The 14,413-nt window shown below is 40.9% G+C and overlaps 1 protein-coding gene across 2 annotated transcripts; it reads right to left on the reverse strand.

The window, feature by feature from the left end:
• Positions 1–340: 340 nt before the first annotated feature.
• Positions 341–7,112, reverse strand: LOC115918478 (ketosamine-3-kinase-like). 2 transcript variants are annotated; one of them, XM_030980296.1, is made up of 7 exons: positions 7,002–7,112; positions 6,248–6,416; positions 5,677–5,864; positions 5,095–5,254; positions 3,641–3,836; positions 2,596–2,770; positions 341–1,811 (listed from the first exon to the last, which is right to left on the reverse strand). In XM_030980296.1, the coding sequence occupies exons 2-7, from the start codon at positions 6,386–6,388 to the stop codon at positions 1,745–1,747; spliced, it is 927 nt and encodes a 308-aa protein (XP_030836156.1). In that variant the 5' UTR covers positions 6,389–6,416; positions 7,002–7,112; the 3' UTR covers positions 341–1,744. The 2 variants fall into 2 exon arrangements, with proteins under 2 accessions (XP_030836156.1, XP_030836149.1); XM_030980289.1 differs by having other exon boundaries at positions 6,963–7,109.
• Between the last annotated feature and the right edge of the window lie 7,301 nt (positions 7,113–14,413).

Below are 14,413 nucleotides of genomic sequence, written 5' to 3' on the forward strand. Positions count from 1 at the left end.
TTCCTTGTTGGAGCCGTCTGTATACCTAACCAGAGGCGGATCTACAAAGGGGTTTAACACCCCCCCCCCCCCCCTTTGTCGGGGGGAAATTATTTTTTTTTGTAGTGCTTTCTTCTGCCCCCCCCCCCCCCCCCCCCACAACAACAAAATATATATATATTGGTCTGCACGATTTTCAAATTTCGGGGAGCAAAATATATAATTTTTTTTAGTGCTCACTATCCCCCGACCCCCCCCCCCCCCATAAAAAAGGATGTACAAAAAGAAGTTGTAATTTGAAAATGTACATACCGGTATGTCAAGTGTAAAAAAAGAATATCAAAATATAGTACAAAATAACTTTGATTCAAGATTCTTTATTTGTTGAATATGACTTTAATATACATATACATTACATGTATATGTTGATAAATACTCATTGTTAATAATTCACCACTGGCCTTGTGTATTACATAGAAAGTCTAAATAAATGACAAATACATGATATACAAGCACATAAACTCAAAAAGATATATCTTTCAGAAAGAAAAGTAAGAATAGTTCAGACAATTTCTTCAGATGAACAGAAGTTTTCTGATGTTGTGATAAAAAATCTACCCTAATTAAAAATTAATATATGAAACAAAATATTTCATAAAATAGTTATTTCTGTTTCTGTGATTGAATATAATGAAGAGAGAGAGAGAGAGAGAGAGGGAGAAAGGAGAGATAGAGATAGAGAGTGTGTGCTTGTGCATGTGTGTGTGCGTATGTGGCATTTCATGCATAGGAAAATGAACCAAGGAGAAACTTAAACTTAGGCATGTACCAATATTACAATCATAAATGCAATTTTCATAACTTCATGTGCATATAAATCAGTAATTAACAAATATTTCAGGTTTAAAAAGTGTATATGTAATATAAGTTATCAATCACCATAACCCTCACAACCACTAACTTTCCCTCTAAGCAATTATATAAAATCAGAGCAAAGTTGATAAACAGTGATTCCTCCACAAATGAGATTTAGGCATTTATTATTTATTATAGTCGTTATCTTTGAAACAACATTATCACTTGATTAAACCCACATAACGTACATGACTTAAAATAAAATGTACAATTGAACAATCAGCTTCAAATATATTTAATGGCTACACATATAGCGTTCGAACCGGAAATTAGCCTGGGAAGGTCCGATTTGTATGTGGAGTTCAAAACAGCTTTGCGTTTATCATCTCTCAGAAACGTGATTCTGGCTGTATGTCACATTCGAAACGCACCTTTTTCGGCGTTACAATATGCCCATATCTACAGACGTTAGAAAAAGGCTTTGCATTTATCACCTTAAAAATTTGCCTAAAAGACGTTTGAAAACACTGATTCTAGGCAAAAAATTGGTCAATAAACACACCCCATGATATGTAAGCAAAGTAACCTGTTTAAAAACGGTTAACGGCAAGACATTTTGAGTAAACAAGGTTTGAGTTGAGTTCCTCATACTTGATGGTGACAGTAGTTCTTTGGGATAGCACCTTGAGAGTTCTTAAGATCTATCATCAGTGGGTCCAACTGTTCTTAGTTTGGTCAGTATAAACAGCCTCGTAACTTGATCCAAAACGATTGACAGCAGTAAGAGATTTAGGGTAAACAAGGTTCCTCTTGAGTTCCTCACATTTGTTGATGATAGATAGAATGCAGGTATGTTGGTTCTTTGGGATGGCAGCTTGAGAGTTCTTATGATTGGTTACAAACTCTGGATTCAGTCTTTGATAAGACTTCTTATGATAGATAATGAAGAACTTCTGTAGCTTGCTCCAAAATGATTCCTGAAGAGAGAATGAAAAAATACAATGCTCACATAATAAGGCACGTTCAATGTTACATCAGAGGTAATCCATTATCATCATCATAGTCATCAACATCCTAATATACATTATCATCATCATCATAGTCATTATCATCCTCATAGACATTATCATTATCACCATCATCATCATCCTCAAATATATTATCCTCATCACTATCACCATCACCATCATCATCGTCATCATAGTCATTATCATCATCATAATCATCATCCAAAAAGACATTATCATCATCATCATCACCATGATCATGATGATGATCATCATCATAGACATTATCATCATCATCATCATCATCACCATCACCATCACCATCATCATCATCACTATCCCCATCACCATCATCATCACCATCACCGTCATCATCATCATCGTCACCATCACCGTCACCATCATCATCATCATAATCATCACCATCATCATCATCATCACCATCACCATCACCATCACCATCATCACCATCATCATCATCACCATCACCATTATCATCTTCATCATCATCATCACCATAATCATAGTCATTATCATTATCACCATCATCATCATCATCATCACTATCATCATCATCATGGTCATCATCACCATCATCATCATCATGGTCATCATCACCATCACCGTCATCATCATCACTATCATCAAATAATTAACTTTATAAATCATCATCACTATCATCATCATCATCATCATCATCATCAAATAATTATCTTTATAAATCATCCTTGTCTTCCATCAGAGGGTGACTAACCAGTGGTTCAAGTGGTGGAAGAGTAAGTATAGTTTCTCTCTCTCCTCGAAGCCAGGAGCCTTGGGGATGAGTTTGTGGTAGGCCTTATGGAAGTCTTGGTTGAAAGAGTGAAACATGGCTCCTATAGACAAGTCAAACTCATGGTGGCCATAAAAACTGGCTGGATCAAAAATAACTGCAAGTATAACAGAGAAAAATGACATGAAGTAGGAAGGAGATGGGAAAAGGTGTATCAGCATGCTAGAAAGTAAAGCTGTCACGTTTGCCGCTAGAGTACAGAAAAAGGATGCGTCTTATGCCAGTAACTAATATGATCATTCAAAATTTATTATATTTTCTTCATATCTTTGCAAAGATTGAATGAAATATAGTATACAAATTTGCTTGATTGAATATTTCAAATATGTGGGCATATAGCTAGTCTAGAGTTCTGATGTTTAGAATCATGTTTGGAGATAAACTGATTGAAAATGCAAGAGAAATGTCTTTTTGATCAGCAAAATGTATACAGAGAGCGAAATCTATCTGGAAATCATGTTCATCACAAAGCACATTTGCAAATATGTAAAAACCACTTGTTATGCCTCAAACAGGAGATAGGACCAGGAGGATGCACACAGACAGAGACATGGTTGTAGGACCATATATATCCTAACCATACATCATCAATAGTGATCTGTCAGTTTATGACAGGTTCAATGACCCAATAGAGTTCTACTTCAAGTGTCTCTCCAAGTACTTCGGTCTTTAGCCATCTGTTTCAGCATTTCAACCATACATACTTTAACAAAATAAAGCTTGGAGCAAATATCAGATCACCACAGAGATGCCCATGTAGCCACCCGCTATTTACATCTGCGACAATTGCTTGGGGCTGTTATGGTTGGGTTTGGGTTTTAGATTAGGGTTGGGTTTGCTTTAGGGCTAGGTAGAGTGTTGAATCCAGGATTGATGTTAGGTTTTTGGTTAGTGTAGGAAATTGACACAGAGGAAATGTCATGGAAGCAAATGTCATACAACCGCCCATACATCCAATTTTCCTTACCTGGGCAAGATTCAAGCTGGCCTGCGTTACCACCCCATAGATCACCATGCTGCAGTGCAGGAGTGATCTCCAAACCTTCAAACAACTTGGGTATCTTTCTCTCCAGGAGTGGCCACAGTTCTCTTAACTCTTTGTCACTGCTCTTCTCCTGTATCTGGTCTAGCTGCTTCTTCAGGCGGTACTCAGTATAGAAGCGCTGCATTGGAATTTGTACAAGTATTTTGTATGAGATCAATATATTTTTTAAACACAAATAAACAAACTTTTGTCAAATACACAAACAGAAAGAAACAAACAAAACAAAACAAACAAAGTCAAATAATAATGACATCTTTAAAAGTTCTTAGCCGCTTCTTTTGGTGATGCTGGGCAAAGGACATCTTTATTTAAAATATTACGCCAGATCTATGCAAGAGCTTATGCCTCTGTACCGGTATATCATTCATCTTAAGCCTTTACATAAACAACGGTACTGAAAGATATAGGATGTTGGGAGAACACAACTAATAGATTCATGGCTCTTTAAATGGATTAGTGCTGTAGAAAACTTCATTGAAACATATACATAGTAACCACCTTTAAAAGAAAATGATGCAGCAAAATAAAATGACTTAAGCAGAGTGTACTTTATATATCTGTAACATACTACTAAGATAAATGAAGGGACATTTGCTGAGGAAGGCTACTTCTTTTACTCCACAAAGCATAAAAACACAACCACACCCCTCCCACAGTCATTCTTTCCTCTTCTCATTGGTCTCAATGCCCTCAAATAAGAACCGTTAACGTGACTTTTATAGCAAAATGTGGTGGCATAAAAAAACTTGTCTGGAATGCAAAATGTTCTGTTTTGACTTATCTAAATGAAAGTTAACCTAACATTAAGCCTCATCAAGATGGTATGTGCATTTACTAGCTCCATATACGAATGATGTGTTTCTACCTCTATGTGACAAAACTATGATTTTCAACAAATATGCAATTTTGGGTTCCAGACGCTTCTTTTCGTGGCACTATGTTTCGCTAAGCTGCTTAAAGAGTCTAGGCCAAAACTCCTGCCATTGTGGCTTGAAGCTCCCCTCCCCTCCCCATCCCTCTCCCCCTCCCCCCTCCCCATCCCTCTCCCCCTCACGCTCCCCCTACCCTCACAACCTTTGCCCTTCTCTTACCACCTAATCGTCACACCATGTATTATCAAGAGGAAGGTAACAACAGCAGGTGGTTGTATGAAATCCCCCTCCCCTTCTCTCCCTCCCCCCTCCCCCCTCCCGCTTCCCCTATCCTCACAACCTTTGCCCTTCTCTTACCACCCAATCGTCACACCATGTATTGTCAAGAGGAAGGTAGCCACAGCAGGTGGTTGTATGAAGCTCCCCCTTCCCCCCTCCTCCCTCCCCCCCCCCCCCCCCCCCCCCCCGCTCCCTCTACCCTCACAACCTTTGCCCCTCTCTTACCACCCAATCGTCGCACCATGTATTGTCAAGAGGAAGGTAGCCACAGCAGGTGGTGGTATGAAATCCAAACTGACTGACGAATCCTTGGGAGGTATCTGCCCCTACACGCCCTTCTTCTTGCCTGGCTCTCTTACCCTCGTCTAGGTTGTGAAGGTGCAATCTGTATGGGATAGAGTCACAATGCAGCAGGATAAAAAAATAAAATGAAAATTGTGATATCGAATTATCAATGTCCGTTTAACCTGACAGCTGAAAGCAGTACATACGAAACATCTTGATAAGAAAACAAGGGTCCTACAGCTCTAAGTGCTTGCTAAACCGAATTAATAATAAATAATGATAGTGACTTCTTTTACAGCATTTATGTCTGGCAAATTGCCACACCTGGTGCTCCATTAATATTACCCTAGCTTTAGCATGGCTGCCATTGGTTAACATCTATACAAAGCTGGATACTTAAGATAATAGTTAAAAGAGACAGCTACGCATGTCCTTTAATAAGTGTTTATTCTAAGCAGTTTAAAATTTTTATGACAATTAGCATACTTCTCAAGAACATAGAACATGGCCTCAGGATCATACCTTGCTAAGTGTTCACCTAGAGCTGCAGAATGTTTGCTTAGACCTTGAAGATCAAGATGTTCCATGATGAATATGGTTCCCGTTCCTGAAGGATTGTCCAAGACTGGTCCAGGTTTGGGAACCCTGATGGTCTCTGTGGCCTGTATAGCTTCAAGGCTTGCCTTCTCACCATCAAACATCTGCCTTGCCTTCATAAAGGATATCAAGTTACTTATGTTATGGATGCTAATATTGTATAGATGGTGACAATCTAATGAAATTGTTTGTATTTATCATTATATTAAAAAAAAATCAGTTGTGATTGACTTTTCATGTTTTAATGTCATGAAGTATAAATGCAATGAAAATGGAATAGGCTCAAATGTAAAAAATTGGCTCAGATATTTTGAACCAAAATTTAATGAGCTAAAATACAAAATATAGAATCTGTACTACGTACATACAATAACTATTAATGAGATTGAAAATTGATACATATAGATGTTAATCGTTTGCAGTAGCAGACCAATGAAGTCTGATATGACTTTATTGGTTACAAACATGAAAATTTATGAGATTTCAATCAAATTACCCCACTCTTTCCATTGACTTTGACAAAGAACTTGCCCTTGTCGGTGTCGTAGCTCTGTCCATCGCTGATGCAGCCTCCGGAAGTTGTACCGAATGATTTGACCCTCGTAGCCCCAAGAACATCCTTTAGTATCTTCTCCATCGGGCATCGGCTGTCCTGAGGATTGTTACTAAATTAAACAAAATTCAAATGGTCTGTGATATTCTACTCAAGGAGGCATTAGTATACTTTTTGGGTAGGAAAAACTGTTCAGACGACCTCTATCGATTCTCAAAATGTTCAAACATCACTGTACGAATTACAAAAAAAAAAAATCGGCATTACATTTACTGAGGACACCTGCAGTGAAACACAATCTTTTCAACTCAGCTCACGTAGGTCACTGATGTTGGAAAAGTTTTCCTTCATTTTAGCAATAATGCTGGTACTAATGTATGAGGACCACCCCATTTACGATTATAGGAGTGTGGAAGTGCAATGAACAGGCCCTGTACAGCCTCTGTACAGAAATGGATGACATAAGCTCCATTGAAAATGAAATCTAGAGACACAACTCGATAGGATCCATACACATTTTCCAACATGTGGGACTGAATAAAAAAAGTGGGCGACTCATCAACATTCTTGTTGTGTTCAATCCAAATAGTTAAAAAGCAAAGTTTGTCAACAAACATACTAAATACATAACACTAAAATGATGCTGAATTTTCTATACTTTTCCCGGTAATTTTCACAGCGTTGACATCACACGTACGGTGAACTACCAGCCGAAACTCCTATCGACCGGTACAAGATCGCAAGTGAGATGTTGTGATTACCAGTGCATACGTCCGCGCGTTCAAGGGAATTTCCCTAATGAGGTTTCAAACCAAAACTGTTGGTGATTCATTTGGGAATTAATGGCATTTAGAATAAGAAGGCCCAAGAGCCCGAATTACGTACGTACTAGCCTACAAGGTGAGGGTATGATCTAAAAGTCACATCCCCTTCTAGCTGGATGGGGTGGGAGGGGAGGGGAGGGGGGGGGGGGTTAGGGGCAGGCGCGGATCCAGGATTTCTTAGGGGGGGGGGGCCCAAATTTGAAATTATGCGAGCCAAATATTGGTACGTAACGATGACCAACAGTGACGTAATGCGGAAGGGGGGGGGGGGGGGGGGGGGGTCGGTGGGGAGAGGGGGGGCGAGTTTTTCCCCATCCTCCTCCACGAAACGCGGAAGCTTTGACGTTTCATTAAATTATTAGAGAAAGAAGACGATTCGTTGTAGAGTTCTCGACTCTTAATCCTTGTCGTAATTCAGCCCCCCCCCCCCGTCCTGCGCGAAGCGCGGAAGCTTTTACGTTTTATTAAATTATTAGCGAAAAAAGACGATTCATTGTAGAGTTCTCGACTCTTAATCCTTGTCTAAATTCAGCCCCCCTCCCCCTCCTGCGCGAAGCGCGGAAGCTTTGACGCTTCATTAAACTATTAAAGAAAGAAGACGATTCGTTGTACCGTTCTCGACTCTTAATCCGCGTCTGAATTTAGTTTTTCCCCATCCCGCGCAAAGCGCGGAAAATTTTACGTTTTATTAAATTATTAGAGAAAGAAGACGATTCGTTGTAGAGTTCTCGACTCTTAATCCTCGTCTGAATTCAGGTTCCCCCTCACGAGCGAAGCGCGGAAGCTTTTACGTTTCATTAAATCATTAGAGAAAGAAGACGACTCGTTGTACCGTTCTCGACTCTTAATCCTCGTCTAAATTCAGTCCCCCCCCCCCTCCCCCTCCTGCGCGAGGCGCGGAAGCTTTGAAGTTTCATTAAAACTATTAAAGAAATAATACGATTCGTTGTAGAGTTCTCGACTCTTAATCCTCATCTGAATTCAGGTACCCCCCCCCCCAAGCTTTTAAGTTTTATAAGATTATGAGAGAAAGAAGACGATTCGTTGTTGAGTTCTGGACTCTTAATCCTCGTCTGAATTCAGGTTCCCCCCCCCCCCTCCCGCGCGAAGCGCGGAAGCTTTTACGTTTCATTAAATCATTAGAGAAAGAAGACGATTCGTTGTACCGTTCTCGACTCTTAATCCTCGTCTGAATTCAGGTCCCCCCCCCCCTCCTCCCGCGCGAAGCGCGGAAGCTTTTAAAGTTCATAAGATTATGATAGAAAGAAGACGATTCGTTGTACCGTTCTCGACTCAAATCTTCATCTGAATTTAGTTTTTCCCCTCCCGCGCGAAGCGCGGAAGCTTTGACGTTTCATTAAACTATTAAAGAAAGAATACGATTCGTTGTAGGGTTCTCGACTCTTAATCCTCGTCAGAATTCAGGTTCCCCCCCCCCCCTCCCGCGCGAAGCGCGGAAGCTTTTCATTTAATCATTAGAGAAAGAAGACGATTCGTTGTACCGTTCTCGACTCTTAATCCTCGTCTGAATTCAGGTCCCCCCCCCCCCTCTCCCGCGCGAAGCGCGGAAGCTTTTAAGTTTCATAAGATTATGAGAGAAAGAAGACGATTGGCTGTACAGTTCTCGAATCTTAATCCTCGTCTGAATTCAGGTTCCCCCCGCGCGGAAGCTTTTAATTTTCATTAAATCAATAGAGAAAAAAGAAGATTCGTTGTACCGTTCTCGAAAATAATCCTCGTCGGAATTTAGTTCCCCCTCCAACCTCGCGCAAAACGCGGAAGCTTTTACGTTTCATTAAAGATTATTATTACCGTTCTCGCCTCTGAATCCTCGTCTGAATTCAGGTTCCCCCCTCCCGCGCAAAAGCTTTGACGTTTCATAAGATTATAAGAGAAAGAAGACGATTCACTGTACCGTTCTCTATACTCTTAATCCTTGTCTGAATTCAGTCCCCCCCCCCCTCCCCTCCCCTCCTGCGCGAAGCTTTGACGTTTCATTAAATTATTAGAGAAAGAAGACGATACGTTGTACCGTTCTCTATACTCTTAATCCTTGTCTGAATTTCAAAGATTTTCTTTGTCTGCTCCTTTTACTTTCTACGTCCTCTTCCGATTTGGGGGACCCCCCCCCCCCCTGGCTGGCTACGCGCCTGCCGTCAGATAAACACATTTTGATAACTTGTCCGGCTCCGGAAGCTCAGGGGTTTTAGGCGTTTAATTAAGGTCAGATGATCATTTTTTGTTAATACCTATTATTTTGTGACACTGGCAGGTCACTATTTGGCGTGGGGTCCAGAGGGGCGGATCACCCAAAAAGCGGGGTTTTAGGCATTAAATTACCGTCAGATGAGCATCTAAGGGCCTGCCGTAGCACCCTAGGTGGAATCCAGGGGGCAGAGCCCCGGAAGCTTAAGGTTTTAGGCATTTAATCACGGTCAGATGAGCATATTTTGATGACTCATTTTTTAACACTGGCAGTTAAATATTCGTTCTTTCTTGCGCTCATTCTATTTTTTTTCTCTTTAATATACTTTTTCAAATAAAGTGGGGGGGGGGGGGGGAGGGAGCTCGAGGCTCCCGATCCCTGCCGTACCTCGGGCCCTGACATGTAGGAATCTCAAGAATCATATTTCGTGCCTGGCTGTAAATTTAGGAATTTGTCATTTTCCAACAAACACATATACAAACGTATAATTTACTAAAAAGTGAGGACAAATCTCGGAAATTATGTCATTTCAGCATTATTTGTAATCCACCGTTGTGGAATTATAAATAAACCACGTTTGAATTTGATTTCCCCAAAGCCCCCCCCCCATTAGTACGCCAGTATCTCCTCTTTTCCTTTTTTCTTTCCCTTTCCTCCCTTCTCTCTTATTTTTTTGATTGGAGGGGGGGGGGGGGGGTCAACAGCCTGGGAGGAAAGGCCCTTTCGGTCCCCCCCGATCTCCTTCTTCCCCCTTTTCTTTTATTCTTCTTCTTCTTCTTCTTCTTTCTTTCCCTTTCTCTCCTCTTTCTCTTTCCCTTCTTTTCCTTTCTTCTCTCTCTCTTTTTTTTTTTTTTTTTTTTGCGGGGGGGGGGGGCAAGGCCCGCTCGGCCCCCCCCCCCTGGATCCGCGCCTGGTTAGGGGCAAAGAGCAGTGCATTACCGTAAAACTTACTATTATGAAAGATTTCTGAAATCCCGACCGTATGTGTTGGACTTTTTGTTTGAAATTTATCTGCCCAGGTAACCAACCTGTCGCGTTAGGACACACTATAGGCGGAGGAGCGTCTTCCAAAGCGGGGAGGGGAGACCAACAAAAAGGGACAGCTAAAAAGGATAGGCGCTATAACGGTATAACCACACAGCGGGAAAATACAATTCTAAGTCATTGAAAAATGTATCACTACATTCTGATTAATTTGTTAACAAGGGTCATATGTTTCTTTCCTTACCTGGAACTTGATAGGCCTACCTGCTTTCGCATAAATCATAAATACTAGCAAGTGTAGAGCAAGCTTTTGAGAAAACAAAATATTGCTCTCATTGGGGGCGAATATTAAACGCTCTTGGGAAGGGGAGAGCGTTGCAAAACATTTGTTTATTATAAATGGTGAGGGATAGTTAAGTTAAGGCTGTAATAAAATACCCTTTTTTCAACATGACTGAAATATAATTTGGGTAACGTGCTTTGCAGGTGCTTAACATTTTAAAGATCTCAATAGATTTGATTGGAGGCATATGCATTTATCACATTTGAAGAAGGACAATAATTCGCTTGAAATTGAGTTATTATCACAAAGGCCTAGAGAAAAAGAGTTCGTTAGAAGCGAAGAGTCTGGGCACTTCAGTGGCGGATCCAGGGGTGGGCCGAAACGGCCGCGGGCCCCCCCCCCCCTATTGGCGAAGCAAAAAAAATTGAGAAGGAAAAAAGAGAAAGAAAAAAAGAAGGAAAAAAAGGGGTAAAGTAAAATCTACTCACCAGAGTCGTCACTATATGTCAGAATCCGTCGATGCTGTCCTTTGCTGGTTGCTGTGATGATCTCCGTTGCTTGTAGTGCACTCCGATGCGTAGTCTATACTTCTGTTATCTGGTTACTGGTAATTCTGCCCCGGGCAACGGGCTAAAAGCCCTTTATATACAAGCTCGCATGTACGTACGTGCGACCAGGCAAAGCAACCCGACGTACGCACATGCGTGCGGCCCGTATACCCATAATTTCCCATAGGGGGAAAAAGGAGAAGATAAAAGAAAAGAGAACAAAAAAGTAAAGAAAAGAGAGAGAGTTCAAAAAAGAGGAAAGAAAAAGAAGAGAGGAGCCGGGGAGAAAGAAAGACAACGAAATGGCACTAAAAATTAGTGACAGTAACGACGAATAAGGAAAGACAAGGGGAAGGGGGGTGTGTAAAGGCGGATGCATTGAGGGGAGGGGGGGGGGGGGGGGGAAGGGGTGACTGGCCGTATTCTTATTTTTAGGTTATGCGAAACTGAGTCGAAATTATGCTTCTTTTCAAAACAATCTTAGCATGCTTGTTTATGTTAAGCCGGAGTGCATGAAAAGGTTAGTGTAGAAACACTTCTGAAAAGGCCGCGCCCGGCCCCTCCGGATCCAAAGAACGGCAGAATGGTAATCTATAAATTATGGGGTCATTCTTGATGGCTTTGGAGTCGTTATTAAGGAGGGGGCCGGCCCTACTCAAATGGTAGTGACCGTAACGATGGATAAGGGAATAAGGAAGAAGGGATGCACATGCAGGCGCGTACGCAGGGGGGGGGGGGGGGGGAGGGGGAGGGAGGGTCGAACCCCCCTCAAATTTTTGTCAAGTTGTCAAGTTGGTCCTGATGTGTATAATGCGTAGACCAGGGGTTCTCAAACTTTTTCTTTGACGGTCCAGAAGCGATTTCTATGAAAGCTGTAAGGTCCGAAATGACACTTGTATACTGAAGATAATGAGGCTTATTTTTGGTCTATATCTGATCCAAGGAGAATTGTTACAGTTTAAAAAAACAGAACCGCCAGTGCTTCCACTCGTTTAAATAGAGTTTCCTGAAAAAGAACACCCAATATCCTGGAATTTGAAAGAATTTTCTTAAAACTTTCAAAATGCCTCTTACTTGGATTTCTTATTTGGATGAATCGCTATGAGTGGAGAGGAGGACTACTAATCTATTTTATTTTTTTCATGGGGGGGGGGGGGGGAAGTGAAGCGCCGTTTTAGCATGACTTTTTTTTTAACTCTTACTTTCACCTATCTCAGATAATCCTAAGTTTTTGGTTGCTGCTTTATATGTAGTTGATAATGGATGATTAAAATAAAGAGAGAGAGAGAGAGAACCACCATCATTTTGCAATGGTTCAGGGTTCGTGTAATGTACATTTGAAACCATTTCTTAGCGTCTCAACCCTAAAGAAATAGCAAAACTATTTTTGAGGAAAAGCATTATACTGAATTAAATAAAGAATAATAGCTTTATATTGCATCATACTAATACTGATACGGGCTAAAGACAATGTGGTATTTGTATAGAGGTATTCCAAAATGACATTCTGATAATCAACATTTGTTCTGGTATCATAATATATACGCATAATACAACTGATCTTTATGATTTCTTAACGTGACATAGCTTCTTTTCCCCCTGCAAACAAAAAAGAAAACAAGGTTATTTAATAAAAGGATCATGCGACAAATAATCATTGTGATTCAAATTGATGCAAGGATTTTTTTGAATAAGCAATGCTTTTCACCAGAATCTTCTTTGTAAAAACGACTTTTACAAATCTCAGCCATGCAATTCTGCCACGGTGTTGTAAGATCACTTTCAGATTAGGAGAAGTGTATTCTTTAATGAGTATTTTACATTGAGTGGAATGTCTCAACTCAGTAAGCATGGCTGAGATTTGTAAAAGTTGTTTTTACAAAGAAGATTTGGGTGAATAGCAGTGCTTATTCAAACAAATATTCGCATCAATTTGAATCACAATCATTATTTGTCGCTTAATCCCTTTTAATGACCTTGTTTTCTTTTTCGTTTGCAAGGGAAGAAGAAGATATGTCACGTTAAAGACATCATAAAGATCAGTGTTGTATGCGTATATATTATATACAAAGGCCAGTAACAGCTATAATCAGATTCTCTGACCCAGAAAACCCCCTTACTATATAATTTTTTTTTATCATTTTAGCTCTTTTCCTTTTGGAACTACTATTGATCTGTAACTATCAAATGGCGGCCATTTTGGATTTGACCAATATTACCAGTATGACCCGAGGAGATCTCAAATCGATGAAAGAATATCATAATCAGATTCTCTGACCCCGAAAACCCCATAAATATATAAACTTTTATCATACTAGCCCATTTTCTTTCGTAACTACACTTGACCTGTAACTATCAGATGGCGGCCATTTTGGATTTGACCAATATGACCAGTATGGCAGCCCCAAGGAGATCTTAAATTGATGAAAGAATATCATAATCAGATTCTCTGACCCCCAAAACCCCATAAATATATAAACTATTATCATACAACCGCTTTTCCTTTTGGAACTTCGCTTGACCTTTAACTCAGATGGCGGCCATGTTGGATTTGCCCAATATGGCATACCCAGAGGGTACCCTTCTTGGCGTCCGGAAGAAATCGTAAAAGTATGGTATAATCTACCTCTGGGCCAAATTTGGTGCTTTTAGAAGAATCTGCATCAAACAACCCCTTTTTAGCCCTAACAGCCTCCACTATATTGACTATGTATATGTGTGGACTAGAGTACGGACATTCGGTGCGGCAGGTGGACTATTGCTGCGAGACCTCTTCCGCACGGATTGTCCGTCAGACATTTGAGGCGCGCACGGAATGTCCGACACGGACATTCTGCGCGGATAAAATCCGCACCGATCGTCCGCTCTTGATCGATCTCTAATAGTCGGACGATCGGTGCGGGTTACATTCTACGCGGTCACACCGGCCATACGTAAATGGCAGTGACGATAACGACGAATTAGGAGGAAGGGGTGCATTGGGGATGATCATACTATCATTTTAGAGTGTGCAATCTGGGTCAGAATCCAGCATAATATATTTATAAAAAAAGAGGTTCACATAAAAGTACTCATGATAAAGCCGCGCCCGGCCCCTACAACATCATTTTATATTTTCAGATGATGGGGCGGGTGGCAGGGGTAGGGGGCAAAGTTCGCCCCACTCTTCAAGTACCCCCCCCCCCAAAGGGCCACTTTTACTTTGTAAAGAAGTGCCCCTTCCCCTTTTTAACTCGGATAAGCGCACATTTCACCAACACATGT

The sequence above is a fragment of the Strongylocentrotus purpuratus genome, unplaced genomic scaffold (genome assembly GCF_000002235.5).
Source record: "Strongylocentrotus purpuratus isolate Spur 01 unplaced genomic scaffold, Spur_5.0 spur5_contig_818, whole genome shotgun sequence".
In the NCBI taxonomy this organism is placed as follows: domain Eukaryota; kingdom Metazoa; phylum Echinodermata; class Echinoidea; order Camarodonta; family Strongylocentrotidae; genus Strongylocentrotus; species Strongylocentrotus purpuratus.

Coding starts and splice junctions, on each gene's coding strand:
- LOC115918478 (XM_030980296.1), bottom strand. CDS start 6,388: ATGGAGAAGATACTAAAGGATGTTCTTGGGGCTACGAGGGTCAAATCA. Junction 5,255..5,676: donor CTAGGTGAACACTTAGCAAG/GTATGATCCTGA, acceptor TATCCCATACAG/ATTGCACCTTCACAACCTAG. Junction 3,837..5,094: donor CATGGTGCGACGATTGGGTG/GTAAGAGAGGGG, acceptor ATTCCAATGCAG/CGCTTCTATACTGAGTACCG.